The sequence below is a fragment of the Alexandromys fortis genome, unplaced genomic scaffold (assembly GCF_014885135.2).
Source record: "Alexandromys fortis isolate MF-2015 unplaced genomic scaffold, M_Fortis_MF-2015_v1.1 scaffold_166, whole genome shotgun sequence".
In the NCBI taxonomy this organism is placed as follows: domain Eukaryota; kingdom Metazoa; phylum Chordata; class Mammalia; order Rodentia; family Cricetidae; genus Alexandromys; species Alexandromys fortis.
Genome location: NW_026068102.1, coordinates 3,064,659 through 3,091,037, shown reverse-complemented (window position 1 = coordinate 3,091,037; position 26,379 = coordinate 3,064,659). Strand labels below are relative to the sequence as shown.

Sequence of the window (26,379 nt, the reverse complement as noted above, 5' to 3'; positions counted from 1 at the left end):
AAGTTATAGTGACAGAAATATAAGAAGGACTTGGTAATATGCTTATCCTACAGGTTCACAGAGTGTAGACTACAGGATCAAAAGGAATCTGTACCCATCTCCCACCCCCAACCATGCATCCTTTCCTACTGTCATTGCAGATGAGAAAAGTTGAAACTGTATTTCAACTTCTTATTTAGCTTCTTTCTACATTTCCTCTTTCTTCTTTAAGCTTTCCTACATCAAAAGTAATGTGTTCTTTTTTTTAAAAAAAAAAAAAAGGCTTATGATATTGTCATGCTAGATTTTGTTAATACTAAAAGCCCTTATATATTGGGAGTTTGTGTGTGGCCAGGGTTTCAACTGAAGGTAGAAGGAATGAGTCTCCAAATGGAGGATACTAGGCACATTAAAGGAGAGGTATTACATATGCTTCTCTAAATCAGGCCTTGAGTTAAAATTTTAGGCAGTGTTTCCATGAAAAGAGTTGTGGGAGGCATAGGATTAGGACATAAAAAGGAAGGAAGCAGAGCAATATCAAAATATTGGGCAAAGATCCTTTCTTCCATCTCACAGGGAAACTGAAAAATCAGAGGTCATGTGTTGTTTAAAAACAAACCTGGTTTGTGGAAGTTAAAATGAATTGTGGAAGCTACCCTACAGAAGATTCCAATAACTTAAGAAGCAACATTCTCAAAAAGACAAAGACTATTATCTTGGTTATTTCTATTACTGTGATCAGAATGATAACTAAAAGTCACCTGGTATGGAAAGAATTTATTTTAACTTATAATTGTAGTCCAGCTTGAATGAAATTTGGAGCAGGAACTCAAGGCAGTAACCTGGAAACAGAAATTGAAGTAGGAGCAAAGGAGGAGCACTGCTTAATGGCTTGCAGTCTAAACTTAAGTTCAGCAAGCTGGCTTATACTTCTCAGGACCGCCTGCACAGAACTGGCAATGTCCACAATGGTTGGGCCCTCCTACATTAATTGTTTATAAAGAAATGCCAGGCTTGCCTACTGGTCAATCTAATGAAAGTATTTTATCACTTGACATTTCTCTTCTTCATCACTCTACCTAGTATCAATAGGACCGGAAAAAAAAAAAAAAAGCTAGCAAGGACAACTTATCTCTGGTCTCATCTGATTCTGATGCCCTCCAGGTACATACAGGTAACACTAATCAATACAACCTCTATTTTTCCTTGTTCCTTCAGTTTATCTTATGGACCTAGTAATGGGAATTTAGTGCCTGTATATTTTGAGACTTAATTTGCAAGATAATTGAAGAGACTAAGTGTTCAGCAATAATACATTATCCATGAAGTCACATATTACCGTGGCAATTTTTTTTCTGCCTTAAGGAATACCAGGTTTGAGTAATAAAATAGAATTATTTATTTTTAAAACTAAAATGCCATAGTTCTAGGCAACAAATGAACTTAAACAAAATAGGAAAACTATCTAAGCCTTATATGTAACATCCAAGTACATCATATAATACTTTTATACCTCTAGGTCTCTAGTAAAAATAGAAGTTGCTGACATGCTTCAGAGTCTACTTTTTTGGCCACCTCTTAACTCTAATGGAAAGAGCAAGCAAAGAAAGGAAATAAAAGAAGAAAATGGAGAAACAAAAGGCTGAAAGCTGCCTGGCAAATGAATAAATAATATCCTTATGTACAGGAGAATGACAAGTGAGACAGGGAGGATAAAGAGATCAATAACAAACGAACTTACGGAAAGCTGCCCTTGTACCAGTCAAGGAGAAAGACGGTGACCCTGAGTGCTGAGCTGAGCTTCCCGTCTTCCTCTTTTTTTGGAAAATCTTCATGTAAAGTAAAAATTACATAAAATTTACTTTCATTCTCTAACTAGAACTTAGTTTTCTGGTTTTTTATTTTTTATTATTCATGGAATGTACTAATACATGGGAAAACATTAATGTTGAAACATCTCAGATAAAATGCCACACAAAAAATATTGAAGTTCTAAATTTATTTAGCCAACACTCCTAAATTAGTGCCTCTCACCAATACTATGTATTCTCCCACTGGTATCACTTTATTATATTGCTTCTGAACGTTAAAGAATAGTTTTAGAGGCCTAGATTTTACTTTTTAAATATATTTTATAATGTTTTATACATTTAAATTCAAAACAAGTCATATTAGTTATGATACATTATTCAAATTTTTCCAATGTTTTCTCAATGTATAATTCATTTACTATCTTAGTTGTTATTCTGTAGGCTGAAGAACAGTTTCCATATAATAAGTAAGAGTCAAATCTAAATACTTTAATAACCATTTGTGTACTGATGACACAATTGCACCTTGGAACATTTTACAAAACATTTTCCAAATAAGTTTTAAGAAAAATATTATTTTCATTTAATACTAAATTAAGCACAACGACTCCATAATGGCAGGTTTGCACTTTTTAGGTACTCTTAGGATCCTACCAAGCATCAAGCTCTTTGTGTGTTCCTTGACAACTTTTCGCTATTATATGCCTTTTATCACAACATGCAAAGCACAAAGTAATGTTAGAACTGTGGACTTCTGGAAAGGTGGCTGTGCTGTTGACAGATGTTTGCTATGGCTATATTCCCCTAGGTTGCAATGGACTTTTTCATTCTGCATTGCGTCTAAAAATTTTGTATATGTTACACATAAAACTTTATCTCATATAAAACACTCATTTTTAATCATCCAGAACATTGGCAAAGTACAGTTTATTAACCTATTTTCCTAATGGTGACCTTTGGTGTGACTTGTAACCCTTTACTATTTCATACAAAATTGCAATGAAAATGCTATGCATTTCTTTGCTTACATCCATGAATTACAAAATATAGAAATTGTTTGGCTGTTGTTTTAACTACTATTAACAGATTAAACTTAGCCCTCTTTGAAAACGTGGTTTCCTATAATCCTTTGAAACACGATTATTACTAGGTTATTTTAGCTAAGTCTCTTTGCCTTGTGATTATCCCCTTGGAAAAGAATTGTTGCCCTAAAAAAATAACTATCAGTCACATTGTAAGTAGATGAGATACACAAACCCTGAAAGGACAGAAAACGGGAACTGATAAGAAACTGTGAGGTGTGTTAGAACAATGAAGAAACTAGCTCATTTAGAATAAATTATTTATTTAGGGCACAGATGGTAAGCACCTTAAAGGCATTCTTTAAATATTTTCTACCCCTCTGCTTGGCAGTCATAGCCAATCCCAAATGACTTTCATTCTCTTTGAGCCTTCATCCAGTACTAACATCATCTTGAGAACACTTGCAACTGAATCAGAGTGACTTTAAAGAAATGGGTTCAAATTCAGCAAAGGAAGGGTAAGGATTTCAAAGGATGCTAAAGCATGGAGAACCTGAAAATGTTATTTACATATGAGGCTAGCAAAATGACCAGTGAATCTCTTCATGAAACAATAATATGTGCAGGGCTCTGATTGCTCTTACCTTTTTTTCCCCCTATTTCTCTGAAAGTGATTTAATCACAGTGGATCTGTTTATTATTCACCTTCATGAAACCCACTGAATGATGAAGCCCATCTACAAAATTTTGCAAACTAAATAAAAACAATGGCAACAGCAAGAAATCTTTATAAATGCAACAGTGCATCTGTGAGACCCATATTTATTATCCTTATAATAACTCTAAGCCCTTGAAATACCCCTAATTTATGCTAGGTCAATTTTCACTTTATATTTGTGGAATTTGAGATACAGAGAATATTGTTGCACAATGTTCTGTATATGCTAAGTGAATATATTAGTTATCTTCTTTGATTTTTTTTTTTATTAAATACTGGTATGGTTTTCGAAAACAACCTGACATAATTTTGGCTAAAAAAAAAAAAGAACTTGCTCTTTGGGAAAAGCTCGCCTATGCATGTTTCTTGGTGAATTTTTCCATAATAATGAAGCAGTTAAAAGTCTTCTTACTGCTTGTGAAGATTTTACAGATTGGACATATTAGATTAGAAACTATTGATTTGGCCACTCAGTTTTTCATTTTCTGAGAAAATAAACAATATTCATCAAAGAAAATATTGCATTGTCATTCAAACTGGTCAGTGGGAGGCTGCATAGCTGGGATGCTAAAGATCCTCTCTCTGGAATTTCATTATGGTTTTGTAAACTACCCTGTTTAAGAAGAAACTGTAGTGCCATTTCATTTGTATTTTGATAAAAAAAAAAGCTTGTCTGAGGATCAGAAAGACTGGCCAGCCTTACAGACAAGGCCACAATCACACACACACACACACATACACACCTTTAATCCTAGTAACCACACTAGTTGCCATAGAAACCAGGTGGTAGTTGTTCATGCTCTTATTTATTTATTTATTTATTTATTTATTTATTAAAGATTTCTGTCTCTTCCCCACCGCCGCCTCCCCTTTCCCTCCATCTCAGAACTAGAGAAGATTATAAAGCAGGAGGAAACAGGCCTCACTCACTGTCTCATTCTGAAGGCAGAATCGCCATTTTAGACTGAGGTAGAGGTAAGAGCCAGTGGTGGGCTGTTTTGCTTTTCTGACCTGCATACTGAATGCTAATTTCTTTCTCTGAGTTTTTATTAATCATCCTTTATTTGGTGCCTAATTTGGGGGCATGAATTTACAAAAGAGCCATCCAATTTAGGCTTTCAATACACCAGCCTGGGGCCAGGGCCAGAGTGGGGATTGGAATTCCAGCGCTAAGAATTGGAACTTAGATTCAGAGTTCTTTGGGGGGGGGGATGTAATTATAAAGTGGTTGGCCTATTAGCTCAGGCTTTTATTAACTAGCTCCTATAACTTAAATTAACCTAGAATTCTTACCTATGTCTAAGCTCATGGTTTGGTAACTTACTCAGTGAGACATTTTCATCTTGCTTTTCGGTTGGTGACTGCAAACTGAGCCTATCCTTTTCAGAAATCCTCCTGGTCCAGTCACCCTGCCTATACTTTCTGCCTGACTACTGGCAAATTAGCATTTTGTTAAACCAATACAAGTGAAAAATTTTTACAGGGTACAAGAACATTGTCCCACAGCAAGAAAATTTTGAAGGGCATCTCGTAGTCAGTAAGCAATGAATGATTGATATCTTTTATTTCATTTTATGAGCATGAATTTACATTAAACAATAAGTATAATGCAGAGCCTTGAGTTTTATAGGAAGACAGCAAAGCAATGTAGAGCCCTACAGAAATAAAATCTCAGACAGAGTGTATAGCTAGTTAAAGTCTTTATTTCAGCCAGTTGCAACCATGTTCAGATAATCGCGACCCAGATGTAGACCCAAGTATTTAGAAAAGGGGGCTTTTAAAGGCAAAATTCACATTCTGGTATGTTGCTTAGTAGATAGAGAGGTTTTTGAACAATCAAGCAATTTAGCAGAAACTAACACAAGCAAATAGCTGAAGGGGGAGTTTTGCACAAGCAGGTGGTTCAATAGAGCTAAATAGGTAGCAGGGACATCTTGACCTTGGGTTCCTAGAGTAGAGTTGGGTAGTTTTCCACCAGATTCTTCAAGAGAATGGCGGAAATTGCTTCGACAAGAATGCAAGATGGAGAATGAACAAATACAAGATGCACTTCAAAAAAGGAAGTTAGAGAGAAGTGCAGAAACTCTGCTCTTTTCCTTTCTAGTATGGAGCAGGCAGGTGCACATAAAATAGACTCTCCTGAATTCATAATGTTGTTGACACAGAAACACAACTCTCACCACAAAGGGGATAAGAGATAGTTTGTTTTGGAACCAAATATGAATGACCATGACTGAAAAATACAGGTTTACTTAAATCCTGTATTCCAACAACAAAGCAATTTCATTAAGAACTTATAATAACAGAACAAAGAAAGTCGTAAGTCAAAACACTTTGCAATACATTGATGGAACATCAGAGGGGTTGGCTTACAGCAAAACAGAGAGAAGAGCTGCTGCACCCCTTAGATGCTGCCTGACGGCGTTCTTTGTCCCTTCACTGGTGGGCAGTAGGGTTTTGCTCACCTAAAGCTTTCATAAGGTTTTTTTTACCTATCTATCACAGGATGTTAGATCCAATAAATAAATGGAAATGAAATGACCATTTTGAAGGCTAAAGATGACCTTCAGTAAATTTTAATTAGCCTCTGGACCTGGAACGTTCCTAACTCTCCAAAATCATAAAAGTTCAAATCCCCTAATCAGCCTTGCTGAAGGTTACAGTTTGGAAGTATAGCTTGCCTGGGGGGTGCAAGTGAAAGTCAGGGAGATGGGGTAGGGAAGTTTCCGGAGTTTCAGGAAAGTTCCTCTCTGCAGTTTTTCTGAGACCATCTAGGGGTGCAGAGTTGCAGTAGGCTCTGAGCAAATGGAATTTCACTGATCATTGTTGGGGAAGCAGAGTTGAATATTTTTGGGTCAAACTGTGATTATCCCACCATATCCCAACCCTGAGGGAATATATAATTGGACTTAAGAATGTTAAAGGTAGGGGATTTTGTAGGCTGGTCTTCATTTCTGGATAGGTTTTTCTGTTTAGGGAATGGGTGCTTCATTGGGGCAATGAAAGAGTTCAGGGGTCGAGCCTTTGAGGTGATCCATAGAATTGGTCAATGTGTTAGATAGTAGTTGATATCCTTCTGGCCTGAAGAACTCTTTGACTCTCTGGGCAATGAAAGCCTTTAATCTTTGTTGGGAGAACTTGATGAAGAAACTGAGAAGGTAGGATCAAATACTGAAATTATCAATATCATAATTTGGGTCCCTGAGTGATCCAAGTATCTAGAAAGATTTTTTTTCTAGTCATATCTAATTCTCTTAAATTTTTGGAGTACTGCAGCAGCCAAAGAATTGAATTGATCCTGAAAGATATTAACTGAACTGAAACTTTTTTAAAGTTTTCTAAGAGCTGCTTCACCAGAGAGATTAACTAACACTGAGGAGGCTTCAGCGCAGCTGTTTCAGTCCTGAATTCTAAGTATTGAAAACAATAGCCAGAGTGGCCAGATGAGTGAGTGAGTTGGATAGTCCATTAGTTTTCTTTTCTGAAGATATCAGATATGCTTTTAGAGGTCTGGGGGCACAGATCTCTCTTATCTGCTTGAGTTGACAAAAGAGGCCATGTAGAAAGAACAACAATTCGAGTACCTCAGAGAGGGCCAATAGTAAAGCAGCTGATGACATTAACACCCAGCAGAGTGGCTCTTCACTGGCAGTGACATGTCCCTATCAGGATCTGTGAATGTTTATTTCTTGGGCTGTTTTGTTCTCCTTTTCCCTGTCACAGAGTCAGGGGGCGAGCCTTACCCAGGGTAGATATTTGGAAGACACTCTAATAAAAACACGTGCTTGAGTCTGAAGTAGGAGGGCTAAATCCCACATTCCAGAGCCAGTTTCTCAGTTTAATCAGCACATGACAATTTGACAATAATGACTGCTCTACTTTGATAGGAAAAGGCTCATTAGCCAGATGAGCATCTGAGAAAGGTTAGGGAATTATGTTTAGAAGTTTAAGCTGGTAAAAGTGCAGAAATGGAGAAATAAAGCAAAGGGCCAGAATGAAGACAAAAAGAAATCTTCTGTCATTCTGGAATGTGAAGTGGCTTGAGCCAGTGTGACCCTCTGAAAGTCAAAAATGTTATTCATGTTGCAGTGAGTACAGACCTCGGTAGACAGGTATACAAACACCTTGAGGTTTGTTTTGAGGCAAGCCAAAGCGTGTGAGAAGAAAGGTGATCTTGTACTCCACTTTGAGCAGGTTAAATTTGAGGCTTCTTTCTGGTAATAAGTGACCATAAATGAGAAACTAGGGATTGGAATGGGCGTTCCCAATTCTAGTCACCTCTTAGCAAAACCAAAGGCAGGAAGCTTGAAGAATCCCTGGAATTCACAATTCTAGTGACCTGGAAGGCTGAAAGACCACATAGGCTTAGGTGATGGTATCTGCACATAGCACCCCTAGACTGAGTCTGAGCCTTACTTAAATGTGTGAATGTTGGATGTGGCACGGCTAAATGACAAAAAGCTACTCTGTACATCAGAAAGGCTGCAGAATTAAATCAGTAGTGAAAAGAAAGGAAAGGAGACACCAAGGTTAGCCCTGGAATCAATAAACTCCCTGAAAGAGGGAAATGTTGCATCATTGAGATTTGCACTGTTCACCTGGGCCGGGGCTAAATAGGTCATTCCACAGGCATTTTAGCCCATAATGAGTTTGGCATGCTGAGAACGTCTCAACGTGTATAATAAAAGGGAGAGACAGGAGAGAGGGAGAGAGGAAGAGAGGGAGAGAGAGAGAGAGAGAGAGAGAGAGAGAGAGAGAGAGAGAGAGAGAGAGAGAGCAGTCTACTGGGGAAGGAGCCCCCTGAAATTCCTCACTGTTTTCCAAATGTTAGAATGAAATGACTGTGACATCTGGAAAAGAAATGGGAGCACAACTACACCGTCAACAGAAGCCGACTGTCCTTAACAACCACACTGCTAAATAGAGATCGGGCCGCAAGTACCTTTGGGGCAGGCTTATCTCAGGGAGTTGAAAGTATGAAACTTGCAGGTGTTGACTGTGGCATGTTTTTGTTTTTTCTGAGAACATTTAGGGCCTAGGAGTTCCAGTAGTATCCTAGCAAATAGATTTTTCGGGGTCAGGGTTTGTGGAGTGAAGTCGAACATTTCTGGTCCAAACTAAGTTCATCCTGATAGGGAAACTTTTGGTATGGGAGACTCCTTCTGTAGCTCCATTCCCCTGCAGTCTCAGAGTTGAAGATACCAGCTTGGGGTTGGGGAATTAGACTGTTGATCTCCTCAACAGAAACTTCCACAGATGATATCACTTAAGTCAGCATTCCTGCCCAGAGTGTCTCAGTTAGCCTGAGGTTTTTAATTCATTAACTCTTCAAAAGTCCATTCATGGGTACATTAGAGAAGCAGGTATAGCAAGTTAAGGGAAACTTTTCTATAGGCCCAATATGCTATCTGATGCCAATCTTAGCTGTTGGATTGGTGAAACCTAGTTGTCTGTTTTACTAGATTCTAAAAGCTTTCTATTTTATCTGTTACTCAAAAAATCTGTTACAGTAGTGGGCAAGTGTTCTTGAAGTCTAGAACTAGCCCCATGTGAGACATTTAGCCTCTGGACATGTAATGTTCCAATCTATTCACCCAGTTTCAGTTTCTTTTCAGGATTTTTCATTCACACTAACTATCTCTGTTTTGTTTGTGTTTTCTCCCCAGCACTGGCTAGAACCTAACAAGTCCATCTTCAAGCAAATGAAATGTAAGTGTCAAGCTATGGTTTTACTTCTGCGACAAATTATTCAAAAATAAATTTTGTTTCCTAGCAAAATGAATTGTCTCTGGAGATGAGGACAGACTGAAAGATACATGGGTGGATGGCAGCTCCTTTCTGTTTAAGAGCTGGGAATCTCCTCTTCTTTTTCTCTAACCTTGGCTTCCCCCTCCGTCATCAGTTCAGTTGTCTGCAGTTCCTCTTCTTTCTGCACTGTTTGCTCTCATATTTCTTGTTGTAACAGAAGCTTTGAAATTGTATGGTTAAATATTCATTAACCGCAAATGCTTGCCCTGCACTATAAGGGTTGGTAGTACGCTTTAAGGTGTGGTATATAGTCTCAAGTGGGGACCTGAGAAGTGCATTTGTTTGGTAACTGAAATTATAGTGACAGATTTACTGGATAGATTGATTTTTTTTTCTCCTCACCTCACAAAATAAAATAAAGTAAAAATCTTTTCTTACCTGGTAATAACTTTAAAAGTCTGGTGTTCTCTTTAGAATTCCTCGTTATTCACTATAGTCACTGTAAGGAGAGAGTTGAATTTTCCAGTGACATGATTCTTTATCTGAATCAACTCTTCCAGAATATATCCAAAGTGCTTTTGCATATTACTTCATTAAGAATATCTAAGAACATCTAACAGCTATCCCAAATCCCATTGCCTTCTCTTGAACTAGCCACCCTATGCTAGCTATTTTCCTCTCTCTCTCTCTCTTTCTCTCTCTCTCTCTCTCTCTCCCTCTCTCTCTCTCTCCTGCCTCATCTGCTTAATACAAGCTAGGATTATCGTGAAAAGGGGAACTGAAATTGGGGAAAATATTGATTATCACATTGGGCTATGAGAAAATCTGTGGGATATTTTCTTGATGAATGAGTGATGATAGGGAACCCAGCCTACCACATAGGGCACCACCCTTGGCAGGTGGTCCTTAGTTGTATAAGAAAGTAAACCAAACAAGCTATAAAGAGCAAACAAATAAATAAGGTACCTCCATGGCTTCTACTTCAGTCCCTGTCTTGAGTTCCTGCCCTGACTTCTCTTCAAGATGAACTATAAACTGTAAGCTAAAATAAACTCAGTCTTCCCCAAGTTGCTTTTGATCATGGTGTTATTTCATGGTAATAGAAACTTAACTAAACCAAAAACAAGTACAAGATTGACAAGCTTTTGCTTTGAAGACTTTGCCATGTTGTTTTGGGTGTGACTGCAGAAGTGTTTAGGAATTTGGGCCACTGAGAACTTAATAGACTGCTATGGGAACTTAGCAGATAATGCTGAGAGCAACGAAAGTGATGGAAGCCTGGCTTCTGCGGGTTCTGAAGGGAGTGTGTGAGTCCCCCCAGAGACTCTATAATACTATGTGTGCGATATTTTGGATGAGAATCGGTGGTTCTGCTCAGGTAGGACTGAAAAATCAGTAGTGTTTAAGAAATTAGGATTCTTGTTGTGAAATATTTGCTTTACGGGGACACTGGAAACTAGATGGGACTGAGAAATTAGCTGTGATTAAGAAGAGACAAGAAACATTGAGATAAAATCCAGAGTATTTCTTCAGGATCAGCACACAGACTTGTTTCAGATAGACCCAAGATTGCATCTTATGCTGGCAGGTGAGCTTGGTAATGTGTAAGAATCTCCTTTCTTTTACTGGCTTTGATGACTTGGGAGCCTCCTGACTGAAGGGAAATCATGGAGCAGAGCTGAGTCTTGGTAGTTAGAGAGGCTACTGGTGAAGGTACAGCTATAGTTGCCACGGAGACTTCAGGAACAAAGAGATCATAGAGAAAGGCTTAGGCATGACACTATGAGAGAACAAAAGAGGTCATTGGTAAAAATGTATAGCCCTATTTGCAATGGAAACACAAGTTAATTTGGTCATGGAAGGGAATGGAGGCTTGGAAGCATGTGGCAGGCCAGAATCTCTTACAGGGAGCCAGGAGGACATTGGTGAAGGTACAGCTTATGGAGACCCCAGAATATTAATTATACCAAACTATCAGATGGCCACTAATGACAGAAGCAGGGGTAGAGTGGAGACAGCCTGATCCTATGAGACAAACTATGTGTGCCTTGAAAGCCAGAGCCAGACAAGCAGAGCTGTTTAATCCTTTTAAAGCCCCAAAGCTTGTGTAAAACTGCTAAATGATTGTTTTGCTTTTATTTGATGGTAATTGTGCTCTGGTTCTTTCTGATTAAAACACAAAGTATATAATTCATTTTTTTTAATTTTGTAGGATACCACAATTGAGACAATAGAATTTTAAATAAAGAATAGTTTAGAGGGCTGGAGAGATGGCTCTGTGGTTAAGAGCATTGCCTGCTCTTCCAAAGGTCCTGAGTTCAATTCCCAGCAACCACATGGTGGCTCACAACCATCTGTAATGAGGTATGGTGCCCTCTTCTGGCCTGCAGGCATATACACAGACAGAACATTGTATGCATAATAAATAAATAAATAAATATTTAAAAAAAGAATAGTTTAGAGACTAGAATTTTAAAGTATTTGAATATATTATTATCATTATCATTATTTAATTAAAATTTTACATACCAATCACAATTCCCACTTCCTCCCCTCCTTCTGCTCCCTCCACTTTTTCCCCACCATGGTCCTTATCCACTCCTTAGACAGAGGGTAAAGCTTCCTATGGGGAGGCAAAAAAGTCTAGCACATTGCTTTAAGGAAGGATCAAGACCCTATATCTATATCTAGGTTGAACAAGGTATCCCTCCAAAAAGAATGGGCTCTAAAAAACCATTCAAGTAGTAGGGATAAATCCTGGTCCCACTGCCAGTGGGCCCCAAAGACTGTACCAGGCATACAACTGTCACCCACATTCAGAGGACCTAGTTTGGTCCTTTGCTGGTTTCCCCACTGTCAGTCCTGAGTCAGTGAGAACCCATTAACTCAGGTAAGCTGTTTCAATGGGTATTTCCTATCATGGTCTTGACCCCTTTGTTTATATTATCTCTTCTCCCTCTCTTTGACTGGACTTTGGGAGCTCAGCCCAGTGCTTCACTGTAGATGTCTACATCTGCTTCTATCAGTTGCGAATGAAGGTTCTATGATGACACTTAAAGTAGTCATCAATTTGATTGTAGGTGAAGGCCATTTCAGGCACCTTCTCCCCTATTGCTTAAGGTCTTAGCTGGGGTCATCCTTTTGGATTCCTGAGAATTTACCTGGTGCCAGGTATCTTCCTAGCCCCATAATGGCTCCCTCAATCAAGATATCTTTTTCCTTGCTCTACCTCTCTTCCCTTCCCCATCTTGACCATCCCATTTCCTCATGTTCTCCTCTCCCTCCTCATTTCCCTTCCTTGGCCCCTTCTGCCCTCCCTTCTGCCTCAACTCCCATGCTCCCAATTTTCTCAGGAGATCTTGTCTATTTCCTCTTCCCAGGGAGGACCCATGTGTTTCTCTTAGGGTTCCCCTTCTTACCTAACTTCTCTGGGGTCATGGACTATAGGTTGGCCATCCTTTACTTTACATCTATCTAATATCCACTTATGAGTGAGTACATACCATGTTCGTCTTTCTGGGTCTGAATTACCTCACTGAGGGTTTTTTTCTAATCCCATCTACTTGCATGCAAATTTCAAGACATCATTTTTTTTTTTACCACTGAGTAGTATCCATTATGTAAATGTACCACATTTTCCTTATTCATTTTTTGGTTGAGGGGCATCTAGGTTGTTTCCAGGTTTTGGTTATTACAAATAATGCTGCTGTGACCATAATCAAGCAAATGTTCTTATAGTATGATTGAACATCCTTTGGCTATATGAACAAGAGGTCCTCAGGTAGGTCAATTCCCAATTATCTGAGAAACCGCCAGCAATGAAGGAATATTCCCCTTACATGGCATCCTCTCCAGCATGAGCTATCATTGGTGTTTTTTTTTTTTTTGATTTTAAAAAGTTCCTTCTTAAGAAAAAGGGGGAAATTAGGGCAAAGTCCAGGTAGAAAGCCATTCCTGTCTGTGAGAAAACTGCCTGCGGTCCGCTGTCTTCTTGCTGATGTGTTTAAAGATCTTGGACTTCTCCACTTTCTTTGTTTTCTGGTAGCCAAATCCACCGCCACCTCTTCTTTTTTTAAGCTTGCCATCATGGCTGCTCACGTTCAGATCAACGAAGGGAGGAACCTTAAAGACGAAGGACAGAGCCACCTGAGGCAAGTTTAAGTTGTTCACATCAAAGATCTGCTTGAGAGAGTGGGAGTCGTAGGCTCGTATGTAGGACTTGTATGCTTCCTGCGCGGAATTATGGAGAAAATAGTTCTTTTCGATCAGCTTTTCCAGCTGAGACTGAATATCAGAAACTTTAGACCAGGAAAAGTCGAACTGATTCAGTGGAACCTTGGATTGCTTCAAGTAACGAAGGAAACCCAACTCTTCAGGGCGCAGGATGAGCAGGGCATGCCCTCTTCCGTTCAGGCCCCGAGCCGTTCTACCCACACGATGAATGTATTCCTTCGGGTCATCGGGAGGGTCATACTGAACAATCCAGTCAACTTCAGGGATGTCCAGCCCTCTGGCTGCCACATCTGTGCACAGCAGTATCCCTGAATCTGCGTTGCAGAATTGGAAGAACGTGGTTGTTCGCTTATTTTGCTTTTGCCTTCCATGGATGGCCAAGACAGGCAGGTCGATGTAGTTCAGTAGCTCGTAGTGGTACTTCACAGACATACACGACGAAAAGAAGACCATCACTTTCTTCTTCCGGTTCTTCTTAAGGAATGTGAAGAGCAGAAGGAACCTCTTCTCAGAGGGACACACAACATATCCCTGCTCAAGTCCATCCACTGTGGCAACCTCTTTATCATCATCAACACCCACATACAATGGCTCTTTTTTCAGAGAAATTCTTGCCAAGTCTTCAACTTTTCGAGTTTGTGTGGCAGAAAAGAGCATGGTTTGCCTGCGTACTGGCAAAAGTTTAATAATTTGCTTTAATTCTTCTTCAAATCCAACATCCAAGATACGATCAGCCTCATCAATAACGAGACACTGAAGGTTCTTGTACATGAACCCTGGAGTATTCTGCATGTGGTCTAGAAGCCGGCCGGGGGTGGCCACGACAATGTTGATACCATTGGTGAGCTTCTGCGCTTCAGCAGACCTGTTACTGCCACCCATGATCAGCCCGTATGTGTGAACATGGTGCGTCATCAGTTCCTTAAGAACACCAAAGGTCTGCATGGCCAGTTCTCTGGTAGGAGAGAAAATCAGGACTCCTGTTCCATTCCTGGGCATAAACTTTAACTTCACAATGAGCTCGAACACAGGGATGAAGAAAGCCAGAGTTTTGCCACTGCCGGTTTTAGCAGCTGCTAGAAGATCCCTGCCTTCCAGAAGTGGCCTGATACTTTTATGTTGGATCTCAATCATGCGCTTGAAGCCCATTTCCTCTATAGCCTTCAGAGTGTTTTCATTGACGAGATTAGACAAGGAAGCAAACGAAGTGTCCTCAAAAGCCCCTGTCAGCCCCAGGGGCAGGCTGGGGACTTCCTTGTCATCTGGCTTCTCCACAGCATCTTCTGCTTCAAGAGCCACAGTGCTTTCTTCAGTTTTTGCTTTTTTGGTGTCAGGCTCTGCGTCATTTGCCATTTTCCTCTTTTTCTTCTTTTTCTTTTTTGATTCTGAATCAGGAGATGGCGCTGCTGCTGTTTCTCCATTGGTTAAAGCAGTAGGTTTCTGGGGTATCTTTTCAACTTTCGAGTTTTCCGCTGTCTCTTCAGGCATGCCTCCACTTTGTGCTTCTGCTGAGCCCACCCTCGCAGCATGCTTTACGGCTTTCTTAACTTTTCTGACCTTTACCTCTTCTTTCGGCACATCTTCATTGGAAGGTTGGGATAGGCTCGTGTTTGATGCTTCTTGCAGCTTCAGGTTTCGCTGCCGCAGCTTGATGTTCCGCTTCTCCATCTTCTTGCGCAGGAGTTTCATCTGTAAGTGCGACATGTTTGCCGGGCCGCGCTAGCAGGCTGCACTGAGCAGTAGCTGCACGTGCTTAGTCGGAACTCGGAAGCGTGTCCTGTCATTGGTGTTTTTGATCTTAGCCATTCTAACTTGTGAGATAATTCTGGTTCTCAGAACCCATTGGATTTGCATTTCCCAGAAGACTAAGGATGCTGAGCATGTTAAGTGTCTTTTGGCCATTTGAGATTCTTCTGTTGAGAATTCTTTGTTTAGATCTGTACCCCATTTTTAATTGGATTATTTGGTATTTTGATGTCTAGTTTCTTGAGTTCCTTATATATTTTGGATATCAGTCCTGTTCCAGGTGGTGAAAATCTTTTCCCATTTAGTAGGCTGCTGTTTTGTCTTACTGAGTGTGTCCTTTGCCTTCCAAAAGCCTCTCAATTTCAGAAGGTCCCATTTATGTATTGTTGCTCGCAGTGTCTGTGCTACTGGTGCTATATTTAGGAAACGGTCTCCTGTGCCCATGCATTCAAGGCTGTTTACCACTTTCACTTTTGTGAGGTTCAGTGTGGCTAAATTCATATTGAGGTCTTTGATCCAATTGGACTTGTGTACATGGGGATAGATATGGATCTATTTGCAGTCTTCTACCCAAACCACACAAAGACTCAACTAAGAAAAAGAATTACAAAGCAATCTCCCTCATGAACATTTGATGCAAGAATACTCAGTAAAATACTGGCAATCCAAATTCCAGAACACATCAAAATATCATATACCATGCTCAAGTTGGCTTTATCCCGGAGATAAATAGATGGTTCAACATATAAGAATCTATCAATGTAATCTAACATATAAATAAACTGGGAAAAAATAAGATGATCTCACTAGATGCTGAAAAAGTAATTCAACAGAATTCAATACCCCTTCATGATAAAGGTCTTGAAGAGATCAGGGATACAGGAACTTATCTAAGCATAATAAAAGCAATATTCAGCAATCTGACAACCAACATCAGATTAAATGGAAAGAAACTCAAAGCTATTCCACTAAAATCAGGAACAAGACAAGGCTGTTCACTCTCTCCATATCTATTCAACATAGTACTCGAAGTTCTGGTTAGAGTTAAAAGACAACAAAAGGATATCAAGACGATACAAATTAGAAAGGAAGAAGGCAAACTTTTTCTATGTGCATATGATATGATAGTACACATAAGTGACCACAAAAATTCTATGAGGGAACTTTTATAGCTAATAAACACCTTCAGTAATGTGGCAGAATACAAGATCAACTGAAAAAAAAATCAGTAGCTTTCCTATATACAAATGATAAATAGGCTGAGAAAGAAATCAGAGAAACATTACCATTTACAATAGCCACAAATAACATAAAATATTTTCAAGTAACAGTAACCATAAAAGGAAAAGACCTATATGACAAGAATTTTAAGTTTCTTGGAAGAAAGAAACTGAAGACGATATCAGAAAATGAAAAGATCTTCCATATTCTTGGAAAGGTATGATTAACATAATAAAAATAGCAATCCTACGAAAAGCAATCTACAGAGTCAATGCAACCCCTATCAATGTCCTAACACAATTCCTCACAGTCCTCAAAAAAAATAATACTCAACTTCATATGAAAAAAACAAAAGGCCCAAGATAGCCCAAACAATCCTGTAAAATGAAGGAACTTCTGGAGGTATCACCATCCCTGACATCAAGCTCTATTATATACCTACAGTAATGAAAACAGATTAGTATTGGCATAAAAATAGACAGGTAGACACATGAAATCAAATCAAAGAACGTACTATTAATCCACACACCTATGAACACCTGATTTTTGACAAAGAAACTAAAATTATACTATGGAAAAAAGAAAGGATCTTCAGCAAATGGTGCTGGCATAACTGGATGTCAACAAGTATTTGAATTTTAAAAATACTATAATAGAACTTTTAAATTATATTATGACTTGTGTTATGATAATAACAAAATCTTGGAAAAACGAGAAATTTAAGGTTATAGTTTAATAGTGACATACTTGTGTGTCAAGATAAGTCAGTTGTATTCTTTTTTTTTTTTTTGTCAACTTGACATGGGCTATAGTCATCTAAGAAGAAACTGAAAATGCCTCTAATAAGTTGATCTGTAGTTACGTCTACAGGGCAATTCCTTAATTTTGATTGGTGGGGGAGGACCATTCATGGAGAACATGCCAATAAGAAGCATTCTTCCAGGGCTTCTGCCTTAGTTTCTTCCTCTAGGTTCCTTCTTTGAGTTTCTGGTGTGACCTCCCTCCCTGGTGAAATGTGGTCCAGAATTGTATGGTGAAGTAATCCTTTCTTGCCCAACTTAGTTTTGATCAGCGTTTTACCGTAGAAATAGAAAGCAAATTAGGATACCTTCCTATCAAGTTTCCCAGGGCTTGATAATGAAAGTGATGAATAATTTTGTCACCAGAAACCAGATTTATGTTTGTCAAACCACTTGCTATTAAAGAAAACAATCATTTTCTTTCGCAAATATGAGGTTTTTTTCTATTTTATTAAGTGAGAGGAGAAAATAAATGCATGTTGTAGACTAACAGCTAGCATATAAACTTCTTAACTTTCCACTCTTCTTCTTCATCTGTCCCCCACCCCCTTCTCACTCCCCTCTACACACACACACACACACACACACACACACACACACACACTTGCACCGTTCAGGACCAACTCTGGTCAAAGTAAGAAGGATGACCTGAAAAGATGCCCTAGTTTGCTTTCTATCGCTGTGTTAAACACATAACCAAAAGTAACTCAGGCGGAAAGGGTTTGTTTAGCTTATAGTTGCACATCATAGGCTACTACTGAGTGAACAATACAAAAACCCGGAGACAGTCACTGAAGCAGAGGCCATGGAGGAAAGCTCTTTACTGCCTTGCTCTCCATGGTTAGTTCAGCCTGCTTTTTTATATAATCCAGGACTACCTTTCCAAAGGTGAAATCCCTCAAAGTGGGTTTATGTACATCAATAATTAATCCAGGAAGTGCTCTACAGTCCTGCTTATAGCCAGTTTACAGGAGGCATTTTCTCAGCTGAGGTTCTTCTTATATGACTCTAGCTTGTGCAGAGTTGTCAAAAAAGAAAAAACTAATCAGGATTATTGGCTTCTTTTGTTAACTTGACACATCAACACAACACTGTTAGACAATGTCTTTTCCTTTTTTGTGTATCTCCAGGATCTCATATTAACACCAACATCACAATATACAACATTGAAACTTTAAGTGATCTCTGTTCATTACAAATTTAGTCTCTGTAAAATATCTGAAGTCTTTTACTGTGACCCTCTGTAAAATCAAAAATAAGTTCAGTAATTTCTTACTCTCAGAGTGATGAACCAGGACACAGTCACAATCGGATCAAAGCAAAACCAAACTCCAAACGAGTAAATAACTCAGTGTCCAGTTTCTGGGATTTAATCACAATCTTCTGGACTCCAAATGACTTGAACAACTTCAGTTGTCTTGTCCTGCCTTCTATTGCACACACGGCTTGTTTGCAATGCTCAGGCTAGCGCCACTCCATAACTGCTTCTGTCCTTGGTAGTCATCTCATGGTCTGGCATTCTGCCATATGCTGAGTCTCCACAGGCTACACTTTCACAAATGGCCTCCTGACCTCTCTTCAGGGACTCTCACCTTACTACATAGTTCCAAGCCTCAGCTTCTTTTATTACTCCTTTCATCCTGGTATTTCTACTGCAGCTTACTTTCACATTTACCAATTGTTTCTACTGACCTTTTGCAGTATTAAGCTTCAGCTTCTTTCCATGACCCATAATATCAAAATACTACAAGCTTTCATACCACCAATACTAGTAATATAAAATGGACTCTGAAACATTACCATTTTTTTTCTGCAAACTTGAAATGCAATCTTAGCTCCCACTCAGCACCCCCATTTCTGTGTGAGAAAAAACTTCCTAGACTTTGGCCTCATGATGACTCTCTTCATAATCATCATATTTCAGCTCTAACCAGCATTCATTGAATGAGTAAGCCAAAGGTTTCACTTGAGTAATGCTGGTCTCTTGTTAACCATAGTCAATCCTTCAGCCCCAGCTTGCTAGAATCATCATATTCTTAATTCATAGTATCTCATGAACAGCCCTGATAGAGTATTTGAAGGACTCTCACACTTCTTTCTGAAACTTCACAAACCAGGGCTTCATCATCTGCATTTTTCTCAACAGTATCATCTTTCAAGTACTTCCAAAACAACCCATTAAGCTCAAATCATCAAATGGCTTTTCTAGCCTAACTTCCAAAGCCTTTCTATAGTCTTCCCCAAAACAACATGGGCAGATATGTCATAGTGTTATCTATGAACCTTACACCAATTTCTGCCCTATCTTGCTTACAGTGACTGAAATAAATCCCAAACAGCAATCTAAAAATGAAATAATTTATTTGTCTTACTCTTCCACATCAAATCCATTGTTGAGGGAAGTCAGCATCAGAACTCAAGGCAGATACTTGGAGGCAGGCACTGAAGCAAAAGCTAGGCAGGGGAGGGAGGGAGGGTGAGAGGGAGGGAGGGAGAGAGAGAGAGAGAGAGAGAGAGAGAGAGAGAGAGAGAGAGAGGCATACTGGATACAACCCAGGACAAGGACCAAGACCAGGTCCCACAGTGGGCTGGGACTTTCCACATCAATCATTAATCAAGACAAAGACCAACAGAATTGCCTATAAGCAACAAGATATTTTGAAAGCATTTTCTCATTTGAGGTCTCTCTTCCCAAATGACTCTGGCTTTTGATAAATTGATTGAAACTTAACCAGACCGCCATAGCTTACAGCAGCAGGTGTGTGAAGTCCAGAAAGACCATATTGTTGGGAAGAGGATGGATGAGAGTTGAGACACATATCTCTTTCAAGGTAGAATGGAGGCTCTGTATAAAATAATAATGCCAAAAATAAATTAACACACATGAGAAAAGATAAGTAATGCCTATTTCCCCCTTTGTTTCTCAGAATTGATATTTCTATTTGGACATTTTAAAGCAGTTAAGTTGTTTTCCAGTAATCTTACTTATATTGAATAGTTCTTTGACTTTAGTTCTTAAATAGTATACAGCATTTTTCACAGGCAATATTTCAGAAATATAAATTTCTCTCTAAAGGGACTTCAACACTTAATAGACAGAAAGTTAAAATTTGTGAGAAACTTACTGCTTAAGAGCTTTGTCTGCACAGAGAAGAGAATCTGAATATCTCAAAATACATACTGACAACAGAAATGGTTTCACAGTTGACCTTGGCCACTGGACACTTTCAACCTAATACAAATGAGGAAACAGAAGAGTATAGTTCAAATGGTAATTGGACAAGGTGAATCACTGCTTTTAGGCATTGACAAGATGTATAAATAATCATCTAGCCCCCCTTCATTTGTTTTGTTAAGAACACTACTGAACCGCAAAACTAAAACATCTATTTTTCTCAGGTTCAGAACTGATGTATTGTTGATGATGTCTTCATTAGCTGGATTACTCAAATGGTACACCTCAGGTTCAGTGAGAGCCCATCCCTCAAAAGATATGGTAGAGAGAACTCGAGGAGCACATCTACTGGTAGATTCCAAATGTGCATGAATGGGCAACTGCATCCACACATACATTAGCACACAAATAAATCACACAAATATGTACTTGAGTGAGGTTGATGATCATAGTGATGATGATGGTAGTGGTGGTATTGGGGGGGGTGAAGAATTGCTCTATATATATATGTATATATATATATATATATATGAGTATCATGGAACTAATTTTATTGCAAACTAGGGGGGGACAAAAATAATAAACCAAAAACTTTGTACAATGGCTTACCCATTGTTTACCCAGAAAAACTGAAACCCAAAGCAGTGTTACTTTTATGTGTGGTCATATCTTTTGCACTTTGGTTCTCCACAGTCACTCACTCTGGATAATGAACATTGAGGGTTTTTTTTGTTTTGTTTTGTTTTGTTTTGTTTTGCTCCATTTCTCTTTCTCTCTCTCATTTTTTTCTCCCTGCTTATCTGTCTATCCTGTCTATCATCATTTATCTATCATCTGTCCTTTCAGCACTACTCAAGAGTGCTACAGCCTTGTGTATTCAAAGCACACTGTTAGCCACTGATATATCTATATATTCCTATCTTTACCATGAGCCTTTAAAGATACTTCTGTCCATGGTTATTATGAGTGAGTTTGTTTCCTATGGTTAATTACAGATCATCTGTGCTGATTAATTAGCTTTATACAAAGGGATTATTATTTCTTGTTATTCTTTAATTACAATGAAATATTTATAATTTTTCAGGCAGCTCAGAAAGGAGTTTTTGTTGAGGGAGGTGGCAATTCAAGATAGGGTTTCTCTGTGTAGTCAGTTCTGATTGTCCTGGAAGTTGCTCTGTAGATATCCACCTGCCTCTGCCTCCCAAGTGCTGGAATTAAAGGTATGTGCCACCACTGCCCAGATTTATCAGAAAGTTATTTAAATGAAGACCAAACTATTCTATTTCTCTCTTTCCTACATATCAAAGACTAGTCAAAGAGGTAACTATTGCTAACAGTATAATTGAAAATAAATTAACTGATTCATGATGAGTATGCCTATTTGAGAAGTACTATGTGATAAATACACAATATATAATAATTATTCTGGGTAAATAATGTTTTGTAAATCTTTTGTGTGTTTATATGTACTTATATGAATGTGTGCACATGCATACATGTGGGAGTGCACAAACTAGTGCACACAGAGATCCACCTGCCTCTGCCTCCCAAATGCTTGGGTTAAAGGCATGTACCACCACCGCCCAGCTTTTGTGGACTCTTAAGTAGAGCATCCTATCTACAATTAATAGTAATGAGTCATTTTTCCTATTTTAAAATTAATGCTTTAATTTCCTTTTCTTGTTTTATTACTCTAGCTTTACTTCAGTACTACTTTGACAAGAAAAAGTGATATCTGATGGTGCTGTCTGATTCCTTATTTTAACGGGAATGCTTTAAGATTTTCTCCATTTAGGATGTTGTTTAACATTTATAAGCTTTCCTATGTTGAGATATGTTCCCTCTAGCCCTACTGTTTCTAAGACTTTTGCTATAATAGCATGTTGAATTTTGTCATGAGTTTTTTTCTGCATCTTTTGAGTTGATTTTATGGTGTTTGTCTTTATGTCCATTTATCTTACTATACTTATTTGTAAAGTATGTCTACCTTTTTTTGCAAACTTGCTTTTGATACGTACTTACACTCAGATTCTAAGTATTTTATAAAGGATTCTTTGAATTTCCATTCATCAGGAATATTGGCCATTAGTTTTCTTTGTTGTTGGCATATCTTGACATGGCTTTGGTAATAAAGGGATACTCACATATTAGGAGTTTAGAAGCATTCCTTTTCCCCCTTCTTTCCTTCCTTCCTTCCTCCCATTTTTCCTTCATTCCTTTCTTTGTTTATTTATAATGTAAGAAGTATTGGTAATAAAACTGCTTTGAACGTCTGAAGCAATTCTACTATTAAATCCACCTGGGCCTAGGGTTTCTTTTAATTGTAAGGCTTAAAATATATTACATTTTAATGTTCTTATTTGTTAGATGTTAATTAGGTTGTTTATACCACAACAACCTAATTTGCTTTTTGGAAAGAATTTAGAAACTTATCCATTTCTTTTAGACTTTTCAACTTAATGAAGTATAGATTTTTAAATCATTCTCTTACTATATTCTAAATTTCCTTGCTGTTGGTTATAATGTTTCTCTGTTCTCTTCTGGTTTTGTTAACTTGTGTCATATCATTTTTTTGGTTATTTGGCACAAGGGTCAGCCATTCTTGTTTATCTAATCTCAAAGAACCAGCTCTGAAATTTGTTGATTCTTTACACTATTTTCTTTTCATTAACTTATTCTCTGATTTTTTTTAGTATTTCTTATCATCTACTGGATTTGGGCTTGGCTTGTTCTTTCTTTCCAAATTATTGAGTTATATTATTAAGTCATTTATTTGTTCTCTTTCTGTTTTTGTTGTTGTTGTTTTATGGAAGCTTTAATCTGGTGCGGGAGAATTGTCTGTATTCTGTCAATCATGTTTTAAATAAATGCTGATTGGCCAGGTAGGAAGTATAGGCGGGAAAACCAGACAGGAAGTAGAAATGATGCAATGAGAACTGGAGAATTCTGGGAAGGAGGAAGTTGATTCTTCCCACTCCTGCCCAACTCCGAAGAAGCAAGATGTGAGCTGTACTGCTGAGACAAGTACCGAATCATGTGGCTAGCATAGATAAGAACAATGAGTTAATATGAGCTACAAGAGCTAATATGTAGCCTGAGCTGATGGGCCAATCAGTTTTATAATCTTATGGAGTCCTCTCTATGATTTTCTTTGGGGCTTACTGGCTCTGGGGTACTGGGCAGGACAGAAAACCCCAACAAGCAAGCCAGCCCTCATTGTTACATTAATCTATAAATTTCCCTCATAGAACTCTTTCCAATATGTCCCTTAAATTTTGTTGTTTTGTGTTTTAATTTCATTCCAGGAATTTTTTATTTCTTGATTCCTTCTTTGACTTATTATTTAAGGGTGAGTTCTTTAATCTCTTTTAGTTTTTGTACTTATAAGATATTTTTCTTGGTCATTTTATACTTTATTGCATTATGGCCAGGTAGGATATGTAGAGTTATTTCTATTTTTCTTTAGATATTGAGACTGTTCTTATGGTACATTTTTTTTTAAAGACAATCCCATGAGCTACTGATCAGAATGTTTTGGTGTTTGAGTGGAATATTCTATAGATATCTGTTAGGTCCACTTGGTGGATATATCATTTAATTCTAATGTTTCTATTTGGTTTTTGTCTATTGGGAAAAGTGGGGTATTGAAATCACCTAGTAATATTTATTAGGTTAGTGTTCATCTATATCTGTAATTTTAGTAGTACACTTTTTAGGAAAATGGGAGAATCAGAGTTTCGTTCATATATGTTTTGTATTATAATGTCTTTTTAATGAATTGTTTCCTTGATTTAAAATACAGGGACCTTCATTATCTCTTCTGATTAGTTTTATAGTGAAGTCCAGTTTGTCAGATACTAAGATAGCTACATGTGCTTGTTTCTTGATTCTGTTTACTTGGAATAACTGTTTTCATTCCTTTGCTTTAAAGTGGTGCCTCTCTTTAAAGCTGATTTTCCTGTAAGCTTTAGAAAGATGGATCTTGTTTCAGGATCAGGCTGCTCAAGAGACTGTGGTATAGCTAAGGATGCAGTCTGGGGTTTGCCAGAAGTATGGTTCTTATGCAAGCAACCTCAGACAGACCAAAGTAAGACATTGGTTACATGTCTCTGTGTTACATGTGACAGTTATAGGGTTAATCGGTCTGTGATTTGATGAGTCTCAAAGCAAGGAAAAGACGTGGGTGGAGGTTTCAATCCCTGGAAGGCAGTAGCCATGTAATCAGAGTGTGTAGGGTGACTAGAGGGTGATTAATGGGAAAGAATCTATGATCTTCCATAAACTGGGAAGGTTTTCTTCTGATTTTGTTGAAACTTGTTGCTGTGTTATTGACCTGGGTCTCTTCTCTATATTCTATACCTCTTTTTAGCATGTTTGGACAGTTTTTTTTTTTTTAATTTCATTTTAGAGTTTGACTGAATGATTGTCTGTTTGTTTGTTTTGAGGTGACATTTTCTTTTATTGGGTCATTTGATTCATCCAAGTTTTGATTTCAGAAATGACCACTTGATTTAGAGAAGCAATTAGTGGCTCATTACAAGGGGAAGCTAAATCTCCTTTTCTCAACATTTCCTTTATTTCTTTGTAGGTATGGTGTCCCATGAAATTTTCCCCTTCTACATTAGCATGCCTACTAGTTCATTGTTCAGGTCTTATTTACAGAGTCAAGAGTCATATCGCTGAAGTATCATGGGTGTGCCTTGTCAGGTATAACTTTCTAAGACATTAATTTCATAACAGAGTTCCTATTCCTCTAATTCTTGCAGTCTTTCTGACCTCTCTTCCATGATATTTCCTGAGTCATGAGTGCAGGAGTTGTGCTATAGATGTATTCACTGGAACTGGCCACTCCAAGATTTTTTATCCTTTGTTCTTTGATCAGATGCTTTTTGTTTGTTTGCTTGCTTTGTTGGGCTAATTGCTTTGTTTGTTTGTTTGTTTGTTCGTTTGTTTGTTTGTTTTATAATAATCTCTATCTGCTGTAAAGTAAAACTTATTTGTTTAGGGGTAGGGGCTGCTCTTGCTGTAGGTATAAAAACAAATATTTAGAATTTAGTTAGGAAATGTAATGGTTCAGAAAAGTGGCAGTGGTGTGTTCCCTTCTAAGATCAATAACTTCACTAACTCCATCTAGTTTTCCAACAGCAAACATGACTTTTTTCCTATTAAGTGGGTTTTATATCCAATTAAACTGCTGCTGGTTACCTTTAAGAAGTGCTACTATACTACTTTTCGAGTTGTCTTTTCTTGCTCCTCTGTGGTTCATAGGAATCTCAGGTAGGTAAGAATATTCACTGCTTTTCTCCCATAATAACTGACACTACCTTCCAGTACTATGAAAGCTAGTCTTACAGGAGGAGATATTCTGCTCAGATCCAACTTCAGTGCTCCCAGATCTGCATCCAAAGTGCTCTCTTCAACCATGACCCATAATATTATCTCTATCCTGTTATTCCCTATGTAAACTTGCTCTCTAAGGTTACTTTTTACTATCCTGTTTTCCGCTGTTGCTCCACATTCTACACACACTTCTGAAGATTTGGAGCTATAAATCACAGATGAGAGAGAAAAGGTGTCTGAGGGTATGATATCAAATCTTTTCGGAACTTGTCAAGGAATTTGTTAAGGAAAGGTATAGGTGGGTTATACAATAGATTCTGAGAGTTTTTTTCCAGTTTTCAAGAATGTCCACAGTAGTTTGCAATCCCATTAACAGTAAATGTGAGTTCCCTTTCCCCACATACTCAGCATCTGTTGTTGGTTGTTCTGTCAATGAGTAAGATGAAATCTCAGACATTTTTCTTTTCATTTACTTAATTCTTAAAAATGATTAATAATTTTTGACATATTTCTTACCTACTTTTATGTTTTGTTTTGAGAGCTTTCTGTTCAGACCCATAGCCTATTTTTTGTTTTTTTTTTTTTT

The 26,379-nt window shown here is 38.1% G+C and overlaps 2 protein-coding genes across 3 annotated transcripts in view; one reads left to right on the top strand and one right to left on the bottom strand.

The window, feature by feature from the left end:
* Frmd3 (FERM domain containing 3) overlaps nt 1–26,379 on the top strand; it is a 195,166-nt gene that overhangs the window by 69,861 nt on the left and 98,926 nt on the right. For both annotated transcript variants that reach the window (XM_050123934.1, XM_050123933.1), the window contains exon 3: nt 9,197–9,239. In XM_050123934.1, the coding sequence (XP_049979891.1) occupies nt 9,197–9,239 (43 nt within the window). The remainder of the gene's footprint in view (nt 1–9,196; nt 9,240–26,379) is intronic.
* On the bottom strand, nt 13,203–15,215 carry LOC126489587 (ATP-dependent RNA helicase DDX18-like). Its single transcript, XM_050123929.1, has one exon. It carries the CDS (start codon nt 15,213–15,215, stop codon nt 13,203–13,205), a length of 2,013 nt encoding a protein of 670 aa, XP_049979886.1.

Bases quoted from the DNA above. Each gene is read 5' to 3' on its own strand.
- LOC126489587 (XM_050123929.1), bottom strand. From the start codon at position 15,215: ATGTCGCACTTACAGATGAAACTCCTGCGCAAGAAGATGGAGAAGCGG.